Here is a 24,526-nt window from a genome sequence, read left to right on the forward strand (position 1 = left end):
CCTGCCTGCAGTTTTGCTGACGGAGAGAGTGCATTGTGTAAGCCCACTCAGCCTCCATATGGGTGTGCTTCATTACAGTGATCCAAGTAGAAAATGATGATTCCCATAAACGTTAAAGCTCTGACAGCTGAGGCAACAAAAAGGGAGCCTTTAGACTTAACAACTTAGGACAAATTACTTGTTTGAATAATGAAAAAAGTCACTGCCATTAGCATGGTCTATGCTTTTAATAGCTCCGTCTGCCACCTTCCCCGTGCATCAGTTAAGGACTGTGACTAAAAGATAATTCTCTTTTCATTATTTCTTGGATACAGTGAGTGGTTACTAGTGCTACGTCTCTCTCTCTCAATCTCCAGGGGGAAAGAGTTTGGTCACGATGTAGACTTTCTTCTGACTACACAGGAGCGGGGGAAGGAGGAGGGTCTGCTAGTCAAAGTGATTGACAGAATGAAACAGCAAGTAAGTGTGTTTTCCTTTTCGTTTTTTTTTGCGCTAACCTGCTATAAAGCTGTAAGTGGGCATGTGGATGATCACGTAAGGTCATTTTACTCAAAATTCATTTCTATTTCACAGCATTTTAGAGAGAGCTGAAAAATAAAGTTGGAAACATCAGGCAGAGAGATACCAAGCTAATTGTGTATAATGACAGAATCAAGTACATGATTTCTGTGTAGAACTAAATTACATATCTAAGAAAATGCCCGTGAATTTTTACTTTAAAGCTACACTAGGCCACTTCGCACTTTGCCGGCCGCAAGTGTTGGAATTTTGAAGGAGTTTGAAGGACTTCATTGCCCAGAAATCATGTAAAACGATGTAGAAAAACTCCCTCTGAATGGAGCGCTGCCTCATTGTTGTTATGGGTAAACTTTGTTTTTTTTTTTAAATATTATTTTTATTTGCTCTTAAGTTTCGATTTGTCTCTTCCTGCGAGCACAGTGACCACACCTGACACCAGAAATTATTTGGGGCAAATCGGGCGAATTTACAAGGTCTGAAATAATTGCTGTTGCAGCCCCAAATTGTGATTTAAACTGATAAGACAGGTGTGTTTTAACACAAAAATCTTGCCAAGTGCAGATTTATTATAATGAACTGTCTTCCCAGTCTGTAGCCTATTAGTGAACAATCATTACTGTTTCCCAGAAATAAGAGGGTTCATAGGGTTATATCAAATGATTTTACACTGAGAATGAATTAGAAAAGATGGAAAACGTGACTATGACTGGGTCTTGTGTGATTTCCTACTCATTAAAGTATATCATATGGTTTGGAATGGATAGCACAGCTGTCATATAAAGCTCACTTGGATATAAAATTTCAGAAAAACCTAAAAAATCCACAAAGTCAATCTCCCATTCATTGCCAACGGGCAATGCAAGTTTGCAACTACTTATTGGCTTGTCCTCTACAAAATATGAATAGTTTAATTATTACATTAAGGGAATATCTCTGAGCCAAGTGCATGCAGTATGTTTTTTGTAATAAGGCATTAAAAGGAGCCGGTCACTTTTCCACTATTCAGAGCTGTGGCCTTGGACATTCATTGTAGTCTTTTTATTAAAACGGAGAGAGAGAGAGATGGTTTGAGTTCCCCCGATTTAGCAGCCTTTAATGGAAAGAGATTGGGATAAGGTGAGTGAAATAGTAAAAGAGAAATAGTACAATTTAGAAGTGGCTTACTTTAAGAACTTTCAGTGGGGCTTTCAAGGACCATGGGCACTGCCAGAGACCCCTTAATGGAAAATGGATCCCTTAATGGAAAATGGACAAGAAAAGAGAGAAGGGGGTGTGTGGAGAGGAAGGGGGATGAGAGGATGAATGTGAAAGAGAGACAGAGAGAGAAGAGAGAGAGACAGATAGTGATTGATTAAGGTAGAGCATGAGAGAAAGCAGACAGAAAGTGAGAGACAGGAGACAGAGAATGTGTGAGCGAGAGATAAAACACAGAACAGACAGCTGTGTTTACATACACAGAATGATTTAATTATACGCTGTTCTCAAATAATGACAATAATATGCCGGTAATACCACAGTAAAATGACAAATATCAATGCACTCCAGAAATGTCCAATTAAAACTCTGATCATGTAAACACATTTATCGAATTATATTACATTGAGGTCGTAATCAGAATATTTATACTGTAGTTAAAAGACATGGCACAGTTGTCCAAACATAGTTTAACATCATAATGTTTCCGCTTTTTGATTTCATCCAGCTTTCAGGCTTTGCAGGATTATATGATGATTGAAATTTCAACAGATTATATATGTACTGTATATATTTTTGCATTTAGACAAATTGGTCCAACTATTCTCAAAATCAGAGTAATGGCAAATACATTATTGTGTGCATGCATGTAGACTGAGCCACTGAGAGGAAGAATAATCAGAATCACTTTATTTGGCAAGTATAATAAATATTCTGAAATTTGTCTTGGTGAGAAGCAGAGCTGCTCTGGAGGCAGATATAATCTCAGTGGTTGAGTTAAATTTAAATGAGCGGAGCCAAAGAACTAGTCTTTCGGACCACAAGTTAGCAACATGAATGGTAAAGAAGGAACTCAAAATCTAAATGGAAATGAGGCTAGCAGCAGCTAACTAGCTTACCCAGATAGCTACAGGCTAGTATGGCTAGTTCAAACTTGGAAGGTCAGCTAGGCTAACTAGCTACCCAAGATAACTCAGTATGGTTAAATTGCATTTTTCCATTTAGTAGCAAGAGCGCTAGGCTTCATAATATTAGCTTCTTCCTCTTTTACCTTTTGCCTTTTCCACTGGGATTCAGCCTAATGTTACTTAAGCAGAAAACCTGTGGTTCTTTGGCTCTGTCCATTGAGGTTTAACTCAACCAATGAGATTATTTCTGCCTCCAGAGCAGCTCTGCTTCTAAGAAATGTTTGATAAAGTAAAACTCCAATTTGCGACATGCAGACACAGTTTATACTGTCGCAGAGGACATTCTGACACAACATGGCACAAGCACAACAGAACAGTGCAAAGGGCCAGTGCAAACAGGCTACGGACGGTAGACGATCCATATCACTCACAAAAAAAAGAGTACACATTCTACAGAAAAAATAATAGAGGTGCATGGGGAAGGTCTTTTCCTTTGGCAACACCATCTTCTCCCTTAGATGAATGCCTAGTTGGAGAGGGTCATGAGAGGAGACAAGTGTTTGATGAAGAGCAGGACCGCGGTGTCTGGTCTAGCCGCAGGCTTCTCTTTGTCATCACTGGGTTTAAAAATAAATCCCTCCATCCTCCTTCCTCCCTCCCTCCATCCCCACCTCCACACGCCTGCCTCCGCTGCTTCAGAGGCCCGTCCTGACGATAATTACCTCCCGTGTTATCGTGGAGCGCTCACCACTCCCGCTCGTTATAAGTAAAGGGAAAAAGGGGGCGAAGGCGTGTGTGTATGTTGCGTGGGGGGGAGGGGGAGGGGGAGAGGGTCAGGGAGGTAGAACGGCTGTGAGATAGTGAGTTAGGCGGGCGGAGGAAGGAAGGAGGGCAGGCGTTAAAGGGGGTTTTTAGGAGCCTAAGAGGGGACGGCGCGTTAGGACCGGAAGCTCTGTTCGCGGCAGGGCGGGATGGGGATGGAGAGAGGGACCGGTCTGTGGGGACGGGGGCACAAGAGACAGTGATTAAGTGGAGGTAGCAGAGGTTGACTCTAAGTCGTGTAACCTTGTCATCTGCAATCGAGCCCCCGGGGGCCCACGTGTCTTCGCTCAGGACTAATATCGTGGACAGTCCCTCCACACCCCCGCACCCCGCCCGTTAGCACCCCCTTCAGCCTGCGGGGAGTTAAAAATACATCTATCTAGAAAACGTCCTTGTAAAAACGGGTTCATCATTTTTTTTTTTTTTTTCTCCTCCCGCTGATTCTGAAAGCATAACTCGGGGGGGGGGCAGAGGCAAGGTCAGCCACCAGCTTCTATGGCAGACGGATGAGATTCAGCTTGGCCCTGGTAATAGCGATGGAGAGACCGAGAGGGCCATGTTTCATCCTCCATCCATCTATTATCTCTGTCTCTGAATACCGTGTAAGTGCTGTTTTCTGACAGACAGAGCTCCATATGTATTGCCGCCGTTATGGATGCGTTTAAGCTCAGCTTTATTGTCCCGCGTTTGATCAGAGCCAATGTGGTCAGAGATCTGAGAGCTTTCCCTCTGGCAGAATCACTGATTCGGTAAGAGTCGGTCATACAGTCGGGGGTTATTTTTTCAGTCACGGAAAGTTAGTCATTTTGCAATCCAAATAAAATCTGAACGGTAATGGTTGCTTCCGCTGACATTGAGAGGACACACACTTTAAAACGCCGCACTTTAATTTCAGCAATCAGTCTCGTTCGTTCCGGCAAAGCTCCGAATCAAAGTCAGAGCGCGGTTCAAACGGGCCTCGCTAACACGCGCTAATCTGCGACTTGAAGGCAGGGTTTGAAGTCTCTTTCTGTGAGTCAGAGGCAATGTGACATTAGATCACAGCGCCTCGCCTTCCCGACAACATCGCGCTCGTCCTCCGGGGCGCAGGTGGCCGCGCGGGTGGCCGGACCGCTCGCCGCGCCCTTCTCAAGAAAAAAGACGCGAGTAAATAATCGAATAAAGCTTTTAGATCACAATTTCAAAAGTCATGTTCACTTGACTCTGTGTGTTTTTTTTTTTTGTTTTTTTTTTGTTGTGTACCACTCAGAGGCAGAGCTTTGGGGGAAAGATTATCTTCCCGCTGTCCTCCTCTGTAATTCCCTCTGTAAACAGTTCTGGTGGAATAAGCTTACTCTCAGATGCTCGCTGACATTACCTGCTGCGTGGGAGATGATTACAGAGCGCTATTGGGCTAAACAGCCCCTGGCGCTGCTGAGACGGGAACTTCATGACATCCTGTTTTTATGGTGGATTTGCGAGTGTATGTGTGTCAGAGACGGAGAGAGAGAGAGACGGAGAGTGAGAGAGGAGGAGAATCGACTGTATGTACGCACGTATGTAGGCAGGAGGGCAACAAGCCTCATCCAAAGAAGGGCGTCTGTATTCAGGCGCTTAATGGCCTGTGCAACTGTCACCATAACTCATTAATACTTTTCTCTTAAGGCATCAGTACGATTCGCGGCTAAAGGAAATGTACTGCCAGGAGGGACCAAAATATCTGACAGAATAATAAGTGACCTACATTTACGGCCTTATGTACGAGATGGGCTGCAGACATTCTCCCACAACTTGTCTCAAGTGTGGCTCGGGGGGATTTTAATTTCAGATTAGTCAGTGTTTAAGTCCTTTTATGCTGTCATTCTGGCCTCATTATCTAAGTGGGAACTGTCACTGCCTTTAGCTAAGCTATTACTGAACGTAAAGGGAACTTTAAGAATCCCTCTCCCTGCCTGCGTATTGGGAGGTGAATGGTTATCTGTAATTGCAGATAGAGAGCGGTCCAGGGGTGAAGCAAGGAGGGGGGGGGGGTGACATCGGGGATTTTTGCCGGCGCCCAGACGACTAACCGGTCAACCCCCGGAAGATAATTAGAGGAGTAGAAGTAAGTAGGGGTCTCGCGATTTCTCCGAGATCTGGTCCCCCGCATGTCACTCAAGCCTTTCGCTGTCATTTAATGACTCCACCGCCGCCCTCCCTCCCTCCCTCCCTCTATGCCCTCTGGGAAGCGCTGTCCTCTTCTGATAAGTGTCGGTGTGCAGTAAGACGGTCAGGCAGCGCTGGCTATTCTGGCTACGCTGACACGGTGTTTAATGTTTTGTGATTAACCTCAGTCAATGGTTGGACAGGAAGAGTGGTCGGTCGCTGCACTTCCTTCCCCAATTATTGCTCTTTAAGGAGAGAGCGGCAGATTTATGGCCAGTGAGAGGAGTGCGGTATCCCAACAATTACGTTGGGTGCCGGAATTAAATTGACAATTTGTAATGTTAATCGCCTTAGCACTCCTGGATCCAGGGTAAAGCATAATCAGCCAGGCCGAAGCCCAGAGGAAATCAATTCGTAGACTCTCTCTCTCTCTCTCTTTCTCTGTCTTTCCTGCTATTTACTCCTCCTATCTCTTGCTTTTCTCTTGCAGGTTAAACCCTGTATTCTCTGACTCTCTTGCACTCTCTCCATCTCACTCTTTTCTACACGTCTAGCATTGTTTCTCATCAGTGCCCTTCTCTCTCCTTCTCTCTCTTCAACACGCTGACATCTTACTTGGCAGAGATTTCCATTATCTGCAGAGTGGAACCATTTACCAGAGACTGGGGTTCAGCCTCCTACTGTGGCCGACTGGAGGCTCGTCTCTCTGCTGGATCTCACACTCGACCAGCCCCCTTTTTCACCATTCTGGGCTCAAATTAGACTGATGACAAGTCTGAGCAGATGTTCACACAGTGGTCTGTGTCCTCTCACTGGCATCGATAACCCTTTGGCTACCTCTGCTCTTAGTCACGATCAACTTAACAATGCCTTTGCAGTTTTTTCAACCTTAATTTAACTAGGCATGGCGACTGGGCTCCAGCTGCAATTTGGATGGACATACGTGGGAGAAACAAAGATCTAGACAGTCTAGACAATTACTCTCATTTACTAGCCATCAATATAGCACCTAGGTAACAAGTGCCTGGCCACTCAACACTACTACTCATTCACCAAAAAAACAGTTCAGGGTATTCAATCCAAGATTTCTCCCCTACTTATATAGAAACACCATGCCCTCACTTGGACTTACGCAGTCACTTCACACCTATTTCTCTGCAAGTACTTATGGCTGCTGTATCACACATGGGACCGTCCCCCAGTCTGCTAGACATCACACCCACCAGATTCCTCAAGAAGGTCATCGGGGCGATAAAACCCACTCTCTTCTCCATTGTAAATAGCTCCCGCACTGCCGGTTGAGTCTCTGACAATTTTTATTCTGACAATTTCAAGTGTCCAGCCTCTTCTAAAGAAACCTAACCTTGATTCAACCATTTTAAAGAACTACAGGCCTATTAGTCTTACCTCCAAGATTATGAAAAAAGTGGTTTTAAAGAAAGAAATCACAGAAAGCAATGACATTATTGAGGAATTTCAGCACCATAGCAATTAAAACCACCGTTCTTAAGGTTTTAAACCATCTCCTAATGAACACAGATGCAGGAGTGTGCCAGTGCTATATAATTCACAAAAAATGTTGTACTAGACTTAGGCCTGCGCTGTAATGGTTCTCATCTTACATGTCAAATCGAAAATTTTGTGTCTCCATTGATGACTTTGTTTCCTCCGCCTCTGTATTGACATGTGGCATACCTCAAGGCTCAATTCTAGGTCCAGTTTTATTTTCAATTTACATACTACCACTTGGCACCACATGGCCTTTCCTTCCATTAATATGCCAATGATACCCAACTACATCTGTCAGTAAAACCCAGTGACTTAAATAAATTTGACATATTACATCGCTGTTTAGCTGATATACAGGACTGGATGTCTCACAAGTTTCTGCAGTTAAACTGACAAAACAGCAGTTCTTGTTATTGGCCCTGAAGGCACCAAATTCACTCTTGGTCCTTAAACCAATAACATCAAGGCTGCATCTAAAAACTTCAAGTCAAGGGGTCATTTTCAACCCAAGTTTAAACCTTGAGCAACAATCCAAAAGAATTTGTTTTTTTTAAGAAATGTTGCCAACATGTGAAGAAAAGGGACCACATTCCTCCCATGCTGCCATCCTACCACTGGTTGCTTGTCAGTTTCAGAACTGAATTGAAGATTTTATTGATAACCTTTAAACCTCGTCAAGGCCTTGCTCCCAGCTATATTTCAGACCTTTTGCCCCCCTATGAGCCAGTGCGTAGCCTCAGATCTCCAGACAGGACTCTCTTGGCTGTTCTTAAGTCTAGGCTCAAAACAAAAAGTGAACGGATGTTCCCTGTCAGGGCTTTGGAAAGCCCTGCCTGAGGAGGTTAGACTGGCTACATCAGTGTCCTCCTTTCAAATCATTTCACTCAACCCCATTTGTACAAAAAGGCCTTTCCATAGTTTAACTTGGATGTTTTACTGAACTGAATTATTTTATCATTGTTGTTAACCTGCTTACATATTTTATTTTCAAGCACTATTTCTCCTTTTTTACTGCCTGTTTGTTAAACACCTTATAAGTTCTGTTTTGACTATATAACTATTTGACTATAGTGCTATATCAATTTTATTTGCTTGGGGGTTGGTACCCAGACTAAGTTGGGCCCGAAATAGGGCAGGGCAAGACTGGGGCTTAGGGGGCCTAAATGGAAGAGTTTTGGGTTAGGGTTAAGGCGTACTAGGTGGGCAACCAACACATCAAATCAAAAGGTGAAAATATATAAACAAAGACATTTATAGTTATCACTACACATACGTATCATAAAATAGGGTGTCCTAATCAAAGAAATAGTACTTCAGAATGAAAGCACACAATCCACAGCCAACCAGGGGTATAACACCTGTAATGAGACAGCCTGTGAGCCTGTCTTCCCTCTCCCCTATTTCACACTGCCTGAACACACGAGCAGCAAACAGACCCATCAAATGGAACTTTAAAAAAATGTCACAAATTGAGTGTGGAAAACACAGTGGTAAGCCAAAGGCTGTTGCCACACATCTTTCTTTTGTGTAACAGGCTCCCCTCAGATGCTGCTTTGCCAAGCCCAGCAACACCTTCCAAAATTCTCTCTTTGACAAACGCTCAAATCAGGCTTGGTGCAGAAAAAAGGAAGGCCTGAATCTTCTACTTCCCTTTTTATCCCCTCTCCCACTCCCCAGGGTCCCAAAGAGCTACCTGCTACACATAGATGTGTAAACCAGAGGGAGGAATCCGGAGGGGGAGAGCTTCGGGATAAAAGAGAAAACTGGAGCTTAAAGATGCACTAGCTGAGATTTTTTATGTAAAAATACACCTGTGTTTTCAGCCTAAATCACAAAGTGGGGCTGCAACATAGAAGATTGTCCCATCCCATTTAACTGAGATGCCACAGATTCACTCTATTTGTCCACATTAAATTCAGGTGTCAGGTATGGACACTGGTGGGAAATTCTCTGCCCACGGGAAGTGACAAATTGAAACTTAAGAGCGAAATACAAACTATCTCATGAACAGCAGTGAGTGTGGGTTTCACTTTTCCTGCATTTTTCTAGAAAACGCACCTGTGAAGTTTTTTTTTAATCTTCATTTACTTTCTTTGTAATATAACAATATAACATATTGCACATAGCCAGAGGCTAATTTGCTTCTGTAGTCCCTGGGCAGGAATCATCAGCACATTAAAATACAGTAATACAAAGCACAATAAACTACTACACTATATAATAAATTCTAAAACACAATTTAAGCTGTAAAGTGTCATCCATATGCTGTAAATACACTATAATACACACACAAAAAAATCAGTGCAGAATAAAAACTCACAGTATTTGATTTAATAGTCTAATACCATAGTTTAATACCATATAACCGAATCTCATGGTTTGCTGAGCACCTCTCTGCGTCTCTAATGTGCACAGAATTGGTTGTTTTTTAAGCAGTGTCTATATGTCCCACCTAAAGAGCTATGGGCCGTTTTGGGGCCATGTTACTTGCAGCCAGAAATAGCCACTACTCTGATTGGCTGGCAGTATTAGAGGATCTGCCTTCCTCCCCCTGCCCCAAAAGTTAGATGATTGGTTTACCCCAGTAAAGTCACCTTCCTTCATAAATTTCGCTTTTTCACCATCAACAAGGAACGTCCAAACATATAAAGCCCTTGAAAAACATAAGATTCTTCGTTTCCAAAGACTTCCACTCCACCTCCACTTCCACTTTAATTGCTATTTTTACAGGTTGATATTGTCTCCTCTCTCTCCACCAGGGCATTCTGCTATACTGTGACTACCAGGCCTCCACCTTTGATATGGACAAGCTGCCCTGCCACAGGTTTGAGGCCATGGACCACTTCCCAAAGTGCTTCCTGATCTTGCGGCTGGAGAGCCGCCACGTGGAGGGGGGAGTCCAGAGGGCCGAGGGGGACGACAGGGGCTGGAGGGCGGTGCGCGTGGACATAGTGTCCCCACCTATGGAGCGCTACGCCTTCGCTCTCCTGGGCTGGACCGGCTCCAGGGTACGAAGGCTGATATAGAGACGGGGTGACAGTGAGGAAGCTGCAGCTGGAATCCATGAGCAGAAGTAGATAGAAGCCAATTAAAAGTACTCTAGTCACTGTATTAAGTAGATTTGTCAGGTAAGATAAGATGACACCTTAATGATCGCCGTGGGGAAATTGGGTTGTTGCAGCAGGAAAGCGATAGGATGCAACAACGAAAAGCCAGAATATAAATGAGAATATAGCAAATGATAAATATTAAACCTAATTTAACTCGCGATTCCAATGTGTCAAGAATATGTGAAATGGAAATGTATGAATACAAAGTATGGAAAAACTAGTTATGGCATGAGAGTATGCAAAATACCAGCAGTAGAACAAACAAAAAACACATGAAAATATATACAATATGACAATATACTAAAAAATGAAATATATGCAGTATGAAATAAGTGAGAAATAACTTAAGAATTAAAAAAAACATTGAGATATATGAAATTTTCAATTATCTTTGGAGTACCTTTAAAAGCCCGCATTTTTAAAAACTCAGTCATTCTGGACATTCATGAAAAATGGACAATCTCCCAACCATTGACTTGCAATGACCTATCAAATTATTTGCAAGCATCATGCCAGATATGATAATTGGTAATTTTTTGTGTGGACAGTTTTAATGATTTTCATTCACTGAGTAGTTTTTTGTGAGCTCTTACTGTTTTGAGTAAAATTTCACTGAAGAAGCACAGCTAGTTCAGTAAAACATCCCAGCGCAGTTTCCACTTTTATTCATAAACAGATGGCAAGATTTTAATTCGCAAATGCAACACGTTTTCCAGTGATCAGGTGATCAGTGAACTCATTAACTATTGGGTGATAATTGGTAGAAGCTGAAACATTTTTTTGCGATCAGCCTTCCTCTTTCAACAGTGAAAGAAAGAAAAAGGAATGACTGAGGAACTGAAGAGCTATGTTTTAGTTTAAATGTAGATTTGACATAGTGTTGTTGGTTTTTTCCAGAAAAGACAGTAAAAACATGTTTCTTGGAGCGAGGAAAGACAAGGTCATGGTCAAGATAGACTTTAGTGTCAGGGAAATCTGATTTGCAGTCGGGTTAAAAGGTGACAGACATCATCGACAATTAAAGTACACCGCCCACCTACCATGAAGATCAATAGGAGCACTGTCCACAAAGTAATATACAGGTGTACAATAACATAGAAAAACATCAGGAATATCTAATATCAAAAAAGCTTTCTGGCTTCTGACATAAGAATAAAGTGCATCCAAGAAGATAAGAGTCACTATTTCCTTTCAGTGCCATGAAAACAGACAAGTTCAACTGATATTTGGTTTCAGACTATTGATTCTGTTCCTCCGCAGCAGTTTGAGAGAGACCTGAGGAGGTTCGCTCGGATGGAGAGGCGCATGCTTCTGGACAACCACGCCCTGTACGACAAAACCAAGGTACTCAGTGCATCATTAGAGTCACAACCACTGGGACTGATTTCTTACTCATTTGGCCGGTCTGTGATGCTTTATACCAAAAAATAGCAAAGGGACAAGAGAGGAAAATATCTAACGCTTTCTCTGTATGCGGCGCTCGCTCACCGCAGATTATATTTCACTCCTAAGTTTCGATTTGCCACTTCCTATGGACAGAGTTTTCCCACCAGTGTCTATTCCCGACACCAGAAATTAATTTGGGCAGATCTGCTGCATCTCAATTAGTGCAGATGGGACGCTGTTCTCTGTTGCGGCCCCACTCTGTGATTCAGGCTGACAAGACGAGTGTATTGCAGACTTTAAGCAGTGGACTGGTTACCCCGGCATGTATTTTGCTTTCATGGCGTTTGTGCTAGTGAGCCGTTCATTCACAAGTGCCTGCCTGTGACCTGAACAAATACATACATCTAAAATATACTAGAATAATAAGCCCTAGTTTATTCCGAGTGAGGACAGAAGCAAAGAGTGAGCCCCCTAAAATCGCAAGTTCCTCTTCAGTTGATCCTATAGTAAGCCCTTTCCTAGGAGGGAGAAATAGTCAGGCAGATGGACAAATAGAGACAAACAGAGATAGACAGACAGAGAGAGAGAGAGAGAGAGAGGCAGAATGCACCGGCGGTGAGCGAGTGCAGAGGCAATCTGATCAGTGTTTTTGTACCGAGTGTACTATCAGGTGGGATTTGCTACAAAGTCTAGCCTAGGGAGTGTGTGCTTATGAATCTGGATGGTGAATTACCGCCAAGCCCCGGTCCTCAAAGGTTATTGGAGGGATTAGGCCGGCGTGTTGGAATGCCCCAGCAGGGAAAACTTAGACAAATTATCTCAAATTATTCCATGCAATATGTGCTTCCACTCTGAGTGAGCAGAAACCCGATACGGGTGCGAGAACAACATTTTTAATTATAGCATACTGCTTACAGAGGTGGGCAGGGGTGGCGGGCTAATGCAGTGCTTCATCACAAACACGCACACACACACACACACACAAACACATGTATAGTGTATACAACAGTACATCAGAGCGAGCTGAGTGAATAAAATCCATCTGTTTCAATATATGAAGGCACAAGCTTGTTAAAGTGAAGTTAATTGCGTTGGGAAGCGCCGACATTTCCAAATGAAATAAATTGCATCTCAGCTTTACCCTACACATTGGTATAAAAGGCGTACGATAAAGGCGCAAAAACCACTTTATGGCACATCTCATTAGATTTAATAAACAATTAACTCTTCTTTCGCCCACACTGCTAGAGTTAATTAGGTTTTGCTTTGCAACACCTTGTCTTTGTTTGAATAATGCACTTTATTGGCCCGTCTTCAGGAGATAATACGCAGGCGTGTGTTCATCTAGACATGAAACACAGTGTTGTTAGACAGTGCTATGTGCTTTCTGTGTTGATGGGCTGTCATAAATAGTAACATATGGAAAAAGCAGACGCCAGTCATGACACATGGGTTTTCTTAGCCGCGCTGAGACTCCGATTCTCCGCACGTGAAGATCAGTTTTGACATTACGTTTGAGATGCTCTTCTATGCGGCGGACTAAGGCAAAGTTGATGGACGGCTCTAATTTTTCTTAGTAAAGAGCAACATGTTGGGCACGTAAGGATGTTTGATTATTCTGTCCGTCATTTTTCTTTTTCTTTGTAACCGAAGACCAAAGAAGGAAAACGACGCAAGCCTGTTTTGAAATGTGTCGAACATCGCAGGCTACTTTGCGGTTTTAGTCAATCCAAGCCGTTCGGAGTTTTAATGTACATCACTTGAAAGTGCACAACCTCAGCTTTCTTGCTTCCCTCTGACTTACAGTCTCAAGAAAGTGAGATATGGAACCATCGCTCCTCTGAAAAAACCCCCACAATTGCCTCGGCGTAAAAAAGAAAGAAAGATTGACACGGCTCTTCTGTCTGAAAGATTCAATTATTCAGCAGGGAAGAAGTTTATAGTACTGACAAGACGACAAAAGTTGCGGGGAACCATCAATCTCTGTGACAGGCGTCATCGGAGCCTGTGTTTATCCTATCCCGGGCAACCGTTCATTGCGTCCCGCGAGGCGTCCCCGGCTCATTGCCACGCCGCGGGGGCAGGGGCGGCGGCGGCGGGGGGGGGGGGGGGGTCTCGAGCAGAGCGGGACAGGGGTGTCGCAGGCGTATCGCCGCGCGGATCGACAGGGGGGGGGGGAGACACCCTGTCACCGCAATATCCCCGTCACCCCCCCCGTCCTCCCTCGGGGACAGGGGTCAGCGTCCCGGGATCACCGGGGGTGGCAGCTCCCTGACAGATATTATACCACGAGCAGCCAACTCAGATGGTGTTTATTCAAATGCAAGGGCAGAGGCAGGCTTTGCTGACAGTGCAGCCATCCGTGCACTGGGGTGGACAGGGGGAAATCAAAAGCGCGCACACACACACACACACACACACACACACACACACTCCTACAGAAACCCGGCATGTGTTTGTCGGAGTTTGATGAAGGAGCGAGGTTTGTCAAGTGCTATGAAGAGCAAAAACAAAGGAGATAAGATGTTACGGCCAATAGATTGTGTAGAACGATAAGGATGAGGAAATGAGGAGGCAGATATTCCATTACCAGCTACAGCGATAACTATCGAATGTGAGCTGATTTACAGTAGATAACCATCGGCCTGTTGGAGCTTTAAATATGTAGCGAAACTGCCCTCTGAGCAAACTATTTACGCCCCGACACACACACACACACACACACACACACACACACACACACACTTAGTCACTTTCGCAGTGCCATTACTTTCGGGGCTAGTTTCAAGGTCGGCAGATAGCTTAACCGGGTACGTTCAGACAGAATCGCTCAACAGTGTGACCCGTTTTTCATTCCCCGGTCCACATCCGCAGCCATAATTAACGTAATGAAGATCAATTAACTGTCCCGGTGTCTGTGCACTAGCTGCCACCACCGCCTTCACAGAACGCTGACTGTTCCCTCTCTCTCTCTCTCTCTCTCTCTCTCTGTTGCGCGCTTTGCTCTGGGCAGGAAGGAGGAGCGGGTCCCCTTTTTTTTTTTTTGTCCGGGACCGGCTGCCAGGGCCCCTCATTAATTGGTCCGACGTATGGCTGAGGACGGCGCGATAATGACACTTTCATCTTTTTCCGCGGCCGTTCTAATTGGCCGATCGTTTTTTCGAGAGAGAGAGTCGGCGCTCCTCGTTCTTTTGACTGGTGTCAGAGGAACAGGGGGGAGCGATGAGGACGGCGGCGTCTGATTAAAGGGGGGAGACATCTCAACCGAGGACCAAAAGCGGTCATTTAGAGGACTTTAATCTTGTCGTGTGGGCTTCAAAGAGGCTCTCGACGGATACAAGCTGGTCTCCGTCTTATTATAAAATGCTTAAAAAAAGATTACAGGGCTAAACTCACGCTAATGATCTCCTCCCAATTAAGGACAGGCTCAGGGGGAATGGCTGCGTGGTGGGGGGGTGGGGTGGGGGGGGGGATTGAGAGCTGTCACATAGAGCCACAATGACTTAGGGCTCGCTCACGCCAAGCACGCTTGAACTTCGGGCCGGTGAGAAGAATGCCATTCCGACTCGGGTGGCACCCACTATCCGCACTGAGACGCCTGAAAATGCGAGTGTTGGCACTCTTCCAAGAGAAGTGCGGTGCGGTTTTGTTAGGAGTGAGAACATAATCCGTCAAAAAATCACCAACTACAGAAAATGACCCCAAAATGCAAAATTTTTATGGGTATAAGGAGACGGATGGTGACAGCATGAGGCAGCATGTGGCAGCAGTTCCTCGTGCTCGGCGAGAATAACAAAATGCACCGAGGGCAAACGTGGAATCGAGATGAGGTGAAATACCTCATCTTTCCCAAATCCTTGAAGGAACGCACAAGAATACTGAGGCATCATCATTCTTAGCTAAAGTTACAGGGACTGGAATCAGATTTCTTTTGACTTCTAAAAGTTACCAAAACTCTGTCCAATAAACAAGCTACTTCTGAGTTCTTGTGACATTTGTTTACAACTCTGGTTCAGTTGTAATCGGGCAGTGTGAACCTAAATGAACCAAACGCAAAAACGAAACAAAGGCAGATTTTCCACTATGGTTCAGACCAAAGCAAACAAACTGAACCGTAGTTGTGATCGCACCCAAGTTTGGGGTTCAGACACTGCTTGCAATACCTGACATCTGGACTTCCTCTAAAAACACACTGCTGACTTGCGGTGCCACAGGCAGTTACAGCCAACATCAGTATCTCGCCACTAGAGTTGAATTTAAACTGGAGAGTGCAGGGTCTGAATTCAGACAGGGGGGTTCACTATTCAATGTGTGTGCGTATGAGTGAGTGTGTAGGAGAGAGAGAGAGAAAGAGAGAGCAATGCGTGCGTGTTGGGGGAGTGGACCGAGCGGAGGGACGGGGGTGGGGGGGCGGTGGGTTGTGCCTGTGTGTGTGTCCTCTGCTGTAAGTCTGAAGGTTTGCGATAATTAATATGTGTGGTGGGCTTGATGAATGAGGACAGGTGGAGGATTTCATCATGCCCAGACAGACTGACTCCCTCCCCGGGCAGGAGGGATCCATGACCTGCCCAACACCTCGAAAAAACACACCCCTCCGTGTGTGGCAGGATCTACCCTTGAAACTCACTCAGTGTGTATGTGTGTGTGTGCGCGCTTGTGTGTAATACCCAACGGTACGATGCAGTGTGTAGACTAGAGCACACCTGATATAAATATGTTTATGTAAATGCGGTTCACACCCGTACGCGCGTGTTCTAGCTATTTAACCAAACCTTTACATGCCATGTACATGCAGTGTATTACAAACCGTGTGTGTGTGCGTGTGCGTGTATCAGTATGTGTCTCTCTCTCCGAGGGTAATTACTCTATGTCATGTGTAGGAGTGTGATTAATGAGGTTCTGGTCAAAAGGCTGTGAGCATGGATGTCCTGGCTTTGGTCCTGGAGCACAGTTACTGATATGAGAGGACCATTCATATTCTCCTGCTACCTGAGCAACATTTATATTCACCTGCCTGACGCTCCTCTCGCTCTGCACCGCACTGCAATGTGGATCTCAGCCAACCAAATATGAACCATTGTTTTTTTAGAAGAAGAATAAACTACACTAGGAAAGCATGGGCATTCACCTGTATGCAGTTTCAGTTACGAAGTGTATAGGAATCTTATATAAATTGTGGATGTAACCTCTTAGAAAATGTGAAAATAAAAATATCAGACACTTCAAGGCTTTTAATAAAAAGCAGATTTACTGTATTAGCTCCAAAACCTCTCTATTTCTAGCTGCATTTCTAGCGGTTACACTAGCTCTGCAGAGAACATATTTAGATTTCGCCGCAGTGATGTGTGGTGAATAAAAAAGTGAGTAAACTATAAACTCCAGTCAGTGATCATCATAAGGCAAACAACCACCAAGAACACAAATCAACCACCATGAACAAAAATCAGTTATATTTTCAGGAAAGCATTATTGAAGCTTCTTTTTCTCTGAAAACACCCTATCTTCATAGAACTTCCAAATCCAAATCATTGGTTGATTTGTATTACTAATCTAAAACTCTAGCTGAATTTTTTTCAAGGGCAGAAAAGGGTTAGTTGCCGCGTATGGTACGCAAACTTAGGTTATGACACATTGCTGAAAAAACACTAGTATAAAGAACCATAAAAGAATCCTTTCAACACTTGACAAAATACATTACTGAATGAACATTAATTTTGCAGATTGCTCAGCCCCCTCAGTTTTTCCTTGTCAAGCATAAAGCAATTAAGTTAAAAGTGATCACAAAGTGAAGATAGTCCTCCGTTATCCACATTGTACAACAGTTCCTCTTTTTGTGGTACCCCGCCAGGGTAAAAAGCGGAATTTACTACAAAGCTCGCTGTCAAATTACAATACCGTGGATGTAGAGTGCTCACAGCTCTTTCGACCCCCCCCACCCCCCTCCCCCGCCCCCCACCTCCCCCCACCCTCTGGGCAGCGGATGAGTGGACAATAACAGGGCAATTGCACTGGGCTTTGGGGAGTGGCGTTTGTGAACGCTCCCCCGGCCGGCGTGGCGAGGCGGTGTTTGCGGTGGGGATGGGAGCCGCCTGGAAGGAGGCCCCTCTCAGCGAGGAGAGGAAGAGGAGGAGAGGTTTAATTTAGCGGATGGTGGCACAGGGACCCTCAGGGCGTCGCGTACTGTACACGCACCCGCACACACACACCCACACACACACACACACACCTAAGCGTACGCTGTGACAGACAAGTGCACTGAGGAGGGTGCGGTCTCTGTCCTCTAAGCATCCTGGTGGCAGGCTGGTAGAGCTGGGAAACTTCCTGTAGCGTTTATAAATGGAATGATGTGTCGAGTAGGTGGGGGAGGTTGTTCACTTATCGCTCGCATTTGCAAACGTTTCTTCTCGACCTTGGTGCCACGTCTGTTCTTATGAATTTTAATTAACAGAGTTAGATGAATAGACCCAGTGTAGCAATGTTTGACAAAGGAGTGTAGCATACATGGTGATATTTTTCAAGGTCAAAAGTGCCTCTGTTTCATTCAATGCCAAGTGTGTAGCTGTTAGCTTTCAACCTAAGTCATATTCAGAGCAATAGTGACAACTATTGAAGCGTCTTTTAGTGGTGATGAGGAAAAAAGGGACTTTGTTCTTGGAAAGATCACATAGGAAATGAGAGAAAGAAAGAAAATACCAGGGAAAGCATAGATACAAGAAGAACAAATATAAACACATAGACTTGCACTTACCCCACATACCACACACATCCCATACTAATTACAACATACAGCCATCTCATACATGCCATTTCATTACCATTTCTATTTCCATTATAGGTCTTTAGCTGACGCTCTTAATCCAGAGCTATTTACAATGCATACAGCAATAGAATAAGCTTGAATTCTTACATTACATTGCCAACATTTCAAGCAACCAATAGTGTGGAGCAAACATCATAGTGCTAAAATAAGAGATATACCTAATTCTCCTCTGTTTCCTCAGAATATTAATAAAGAATACAATAGGAGTGCTGTGTGTAGGTAAAGAAATAAGACCCCGGGGGGATTTTTATTTTCCTCTTGTCTTACATGGGTGTAAACGATATGTAGCATTTCATTAAACACGCTAAGTGGATTAGAAGTTGAATCATCGTCACTGTTTATTATTGTTGTGGAAGTGGAGCATTCCAGGAACATTACACTGGTAATTGGTACACTGGGTGTTCTATTTTCAGAAACAGAAATTGATTTGAAGTTGTTTTTTTTTCCTCTAGGCCTCCTCCGGTTTGTGGATGGTCTATTTCATTATAATTGTGTGGGTTTTGTTAGTGTTCGACTTTGCACTCAGTATGGGATTGTGCTCTTTTACTTTTAACCTATATTTAGCCACACAAGTTGGCCAAGAACACATTCTTATTTAGTACAAAGAATTGGCAGACTAGTTGCAAGGGAAGGTTAGACACGTACAGTAAATACATCTGGGAACTGCCTGGCACAGCCACATTCTTGTCCCCATTTACAACTGGTATCAAAATGCAATCTGTATCCGCATGTCTTATCTGGATAAGGAAAAACATGTTAAGGCAAGGTGTGAATGCACACAGCATGCATTACGATGGGAATGTGATGGGATATTCCAGATAGAAACAGCATCACCATGGGTAGAAACGTCATCACTATGTGTAGAAACGTCATTGCCACAGTTAGAAACGTCATTACCACTCATCAAAATGTCATCACTGCAGGTAGAAATGCCATCACTATGGGTGGAAACATCATCACTGTGGGTCGAAACGTTAGTGCTGTAGGTAGAAACGGCATTGTTGCAGGTAGAAACTGCATCAGTATGGGTAGAAACGTTATTACCGCTGGTCAAAACGCCATCACTGCGGGTAGAAACGCTGTTACTGCGGGAAGAAATGGCATCACTATGGGTAGAAACGTCATCGCTGAGGTTAGAAATGTCATCAGTGAGGGTAGAAATGTCATCAGTGAGGGTAGAAACGTCATCGCTGAGGTTAGAAATGTCATCAGTGAGGTTAGAAATGTCATCAGTGAGGGTAGAAACGTCATCGCTGAGGGTAGAAATGTCATAATTTTGGGTAGATACATCATCACTGCAGGTAAAAATGTCACAATGGTGATATACAAATAGATCAATATATGAAGATATTTCGAAGCAGAAGGCAGAGCAGAGATGGGTGAGCTGGAGTTGCCTCCTACTACAGACTCCTAACAGCTGACCCCTTCCACAGCAAATGAAAAGTAAGTATAGGCTGTACTGTAACATCACTTCTGGTGACCTTACACTTGCCATGTTTGTTTTTGTTGCCACCTCCCCACCTGCTTTGCACAGTGCGTGTGAAAAATGAGATCTGATCAGTGCGGACAGAATGCAGACCACCAGAACGCATATAAATACCAAATGTAAATGCAGGGGCGTGATCGGATTGTTCATTACCCGGATAGCATATCCAGATGGAGATCACATTTTAATACCAGGTGTAGAGGAGGTCCTTGTATAATTGCCTACAGAACATTTCCATGGGAACAGTTCAGGGTTAAGTGCATTAACCCTGAACCATTAACCCTTAAGTGCATCAAGGGCACTTCAACAGTAGTTGGTAAAGATGAGGGGAGCAACACATTTACTTTCCAAACCTAGATTTTTCCATCTGGTCTTGGAACCTTCTCTTTTTCTCTTTCTTTCTCACTCACTCTCACTGTCCCTCTCTCTCTCTCTCTCTCTCTCTCTCACACACACACACACACACACTCATGCCCCGTGCAACCCCTAAACTTATTGGAACCCTCCTGACTAGGTCATTTAGCGCTGCACTTTGGCCCGCTTGTTATCGCTGATTGATGCTCATTTGCTGCCTCCTGAATCCAATCTGAGTGCAGCTGCTATAATCAGGATCTCCTCCACCGGGTTGGAATGTCTCTCTTGGCTCTCTTGTCCGCATTAATGCAGTAGCCATGCAACAGGTTTGTCTGTCCTCTTGCATTTATTTTGATTAAAAACCCTGTTCTCCTCTGAAGGAACTGCCACTCAGCATTACAAAGACAGGAGTCTGCTGGTTCACCATAAAAGCCTGCACACATTTCTGTTTTTGCTGCCAGTCAAAAAAGGTTCAAGGAATTTTTCATTTCAGGGATTCGCTTTGATCACACCAGTTTGGACATTTTCTCTGGTGTGTCCCTGAGTTGGTCTTGAAAGGCTATGACTGTAAGAGGGAAGCCGAGTGGAATTATTGCCGACAGGTTAATCAGCATGGATGCATAATGGATTATACAGTGGCAGCATTCATTTGAGTGTAACGTGGATAAATAAGGTGTTTGCTGCAGTGACATCTATTTCAACTCCTTAAGAGTCTCCAAAGGTTTTCTGACCAATCCCTAGCCATGATACGTGCTGTTCTGTCTTGGTTGGAGAGAACATCATACTGGTGATTTAAAGTGTTCTTGCTTATCTGCAACACATATGTGCATATAATATTGCTCAAGAGCTTTTATATATTGTTAGGACCCTCTAATATTTTTTTTGCATCCAAGTGATTCGCCAAGCAGTTTGTATTCCAATAAAGTCTCAGCTTTTTACTTTTGGCAAAAGACAGGCACAAAAGATTTTTTTGATACTTTTAATCCAAATAACACATTTCCTGCTTACATAAGACCCAAGTGATAGTTGCAATTAGCCACCACAAATTGGAACATTAAAATCAGTTGTTCAAAGAACCAAACAAGTAAAAGACAGAGTGAAAAATATTGGTCAGACACCTTGCTATGTGAAAAATCATGGATTTCATGAGCGAAAATATGTAGCAGCCCTGCCTTTGTCCTCCCTCTCCTTGAACAGGAAGGCTGTTTTCTCCAGCCGCCCAAGTAACGACCCCCCCCCGTGACATGGGAACAAAGCAAATATGGACATTCATTTCAGGCTACAATTGCCATGTGATTGGGTCGTTCTGCATGGAGGTCAGAGAAACAATTAAGGGGTTTTAATGGAAATGATGGGGGAGTGTGAACTGGGAGGAGCTGGTGAATTGATGGGGCACAGTGAGGGAGCGAGCCTGGTGTTAAAGACCAAATCAATAATTGCAGTGTGGCGCCCCACTAGTGGCTTTTCGTTTAGATAGTGATTTATTGCTATGGAGATTTTGTTTTCATTTATATTTTCACTTTGGGTTTTAAAATGCTTGTTTACATTTGTAGTTATGATGAATCAAGAAGTTAGATGATAAAGAAGAAAGAACATTTACTCTTGGAGGCCAATGGATGTTGTAAAAACATTATTATCACGTGGCAAAGAGACACTAGATCTTAAATACCTTTCTAAAATGGCCACTTCAGTCAATATGGCCACTTAGTAGACTTAGACCAATGAGAAAACAGGTCATATTTCAAAGGTACATGTGTATGAGTCAACAATAAAGCTTTAAAAAAAAAAAAAACCTTGACCATTAAAACTAAAAATCATTCACATTAAAATCCTTGTTCATACCATTAGGGTACAGACATTTAAAATTCAAAAATGCCTCTTTCCTCCTCCTCTCTCAAGTAAATAGATGGTAAAGTACATTCCAGATTGTATCTTTACAGCGGCACTAGGCAACTTTACACATTAGTGGCTCCACATGGAAGCGAGAGGTGTTCGAAAACTGTTTGCACTTCAATGCCCAGAAATCATGTCACATGACATAAGCCAACTGCACCCAGCATGCTTCTTGCAGCGGAGAAATGTCCATACCTGACACCAGAATTTAGTTTTGACTAATAGGACGAATCTACAGCATCTCAACTGGGGGAGATGGGACACTCTTTTCTATTGAAGGCCCAGTTGGTGATTTAGACAGGACGAGTGTATTTTTCCATTAAAAAAAAAATCTTGGCTACTGCAGCTTTAAGTTGTTGTCCTGTGATGGCGCAGCACTTAGTACTCACAGACTTCATGTAGGAATGTGCTAAAGGATGGCATTGAGTCATGGGGAACAGAGGGGGAGAGAAAGTCAGACAGACATACAAAGAGAAGAAGAGAGATGGAGAGCGAGTACACTACTGACTTTGGGTAAATCATCTAGGTTACAAAGCCTTTTTTCTCGACTTGTTGGTTTTTTGAGTCCCTGATGAGGCTGTATCAGCGCATCGGTGATCCAATCAGTCTTCGCAGTGGGACGACATCAATTACTATCAATGATAAATCATATTGACAGCTATTGCCTCACAGAAGGGGGGTAATGACAGACAGCGGAATCCGGAGCGAACAGCTGAAAAATAGGCTGAAAGCGATCGGGGGAATAAAGGGGAAGAAGAAGAGTGATGGACACAGATAGGGGAAGGAATATATTATAACAGAAGAGAAGCACATTCAGGGTAATTACTCCATATACCGAGGTGAATAATATCTGTTCACCTCCTCGAGTTCCACCGCCCCCTCTCTCCCTCCGTGTCACCCCGTTCGCCACTGCCACCTCACCCTCTTTACCTCCGCCTCCACTTTCCCAGCCTCCCATCCACCCACACGCTGCCTATTATCAGTCTTTAAATGGGAGAAAAATATAAAGGGAGGGGTATTTATAGAATGCGTTGAGCCTGTGTTTTGCACCAGTAAAAAAGAAGGGAATTCAATAGCAGGCTATTATCCCCCCCCAAAGAAATCTGCAACTCACAATCTGTTTTTCTGGAATTACAGTTGTAAAGAGCAGAAATGAGTTGGCTGTGTGAACTTGGGAGAAGGAGGGAGAGGGCAGAGAGGATGGGAGAGGATAATGAGAGAGATGGGGATGTGGTAGTAGGAGGGAAGCTGGAGCTGGGTGAGGAGGTGGGGGTGGAGGGGGGGGGGGGGGGGGGGGCTGAAACAGGGTGTCGGCTCGCTCAGGAGACAGATCCTGCTCCATTATTGATGAAAGTGAATGGCAGAGGGTTCCAGCGGAGGCCCGGCGTCGGGCCGTGTCCGCCTGTCATGTAACATTAATTGACATGGCCCTTTGCGGCGGCGCAGGCACCCATCCATCCGTGGCTCCCGTTTCAGTTTGGCCCATGATTTATTTACAGGGACACTCGGCTGAACAATCATTGAGGTGGTTCGGCGCCGCGCTGTGGTCTCCGGGATTAACCCCCGTGCCTCTTTGTGTCCCCTGAATGGCATGAGTGATTTTTGCCGGAGAACGCCAGGAAAAAAGTGAGGATACAAGTCGTGTAGTAACAACATCCTGCGTAAGTGTACATGCGATACATACAGTGTGCTCACGGCTCTCGTATAAATATTAAAGCCTATTAAACCAGGCTAGATGACCAAGAGTACAGGCCTGGGGGGGTAATTGCAGGCATCTGACCTGGACTATACCACATTACTTGTAAAGTAATAATCTGTAACTCTTTCATATGAATAAATGTCTGTTTTTGGTAACACTTTATTTGGATAGTCCAATGTTGATACTGACTTTAGCCTGACCCTATTTCTAACATTAACCCCAACCCTAACATTAACCCTAGCCCAGACACTGAATATATATAGACTACTTTTCACACAATTATGAGTATCTCTTGAAACTCAGTAGACTTTTTAGTGACACATTATAGTCACTTGATAGGAAGTTTGGACTATCCAAATAAAGTGTGACCCTGCTTAGTTACTCTCTATCACCGATTGATACCATGCAATATTGATTCAACCTATAGCCAGTTCATGAAAGCTTTCACATTTCTTGTTCTAAACTCCTATGAGGGTTTTGCCCGAGAAAAATCCTCTGCTGCACAGCAAGTGATGCGTTTTATGTTTATCGAAACAGCAACAGTGGTCTGTCTGGAATAAATATAAGAAAGTAGAAGAAATATAAGAAGCCGGCGTCTACACTGCATGTCTTTATTATTACAGTATGTTGTGACAGTGGCTACACTGGGTCCAAAACACCAAAGCAATGATCATTTACACCAAAGGTGTTGCCAAAATCAAG

The 24,526-nt window shown here is 43.9% G+C and overlaps 1 protein-coding gene across 2 annotated transcripts in view; it reads left to right on the plus strand.

Annotated features, from left to right (window-relative positions):
* The window catches only part of dntt (deoxynucleotidyltransferase, terminal), a 60,427-nt gene that overhangs the window by 29,094 nt on the left and 6,807 nt on the right, over window positions 1-24,526 (plus strand). Inside the window, exons 8-10 of one of the 2 annotated variants that reach the window (XM_071522190.1) lie at window positions 357-459; window positions 9,836-10,084; window positions 11,447-11,530. In XM_071522190.1, coding sequence (XP_071378291.1) covers window positions 357-459; window positions 9,836-10,084; window positions 11,447-11,530 — 436 coding nt within the window. The remainder of the gene's footprint in view (window positions 1-356; window positions 460-9,835; window positions 10,085-11,446; window positions 11,531-24,526) is intronic. The other variant, XM_071522192.1, reaches the window with a different exon arrangement.

This window comes from Centroberyx affinis, unplaced genomic scaffold, assembly GCF_046629955.1.
Source record: "Centroberyx affinis isolate AG114_WGS23_722 - 3 ecotype Tasmania unplaced genomic scaffold, CSIRO-AGI_Caff_v1 ptg000965l_1, whole genome shotgun sequence".
In the NCBI taxonomy this organism is placed as follows: domain Eukaryota; kingdom Metazoa; phylum Chordata; class Actinopteri; order Beryciformes; family Berycidae; genus Centroberyx; species Centroberyx affinis.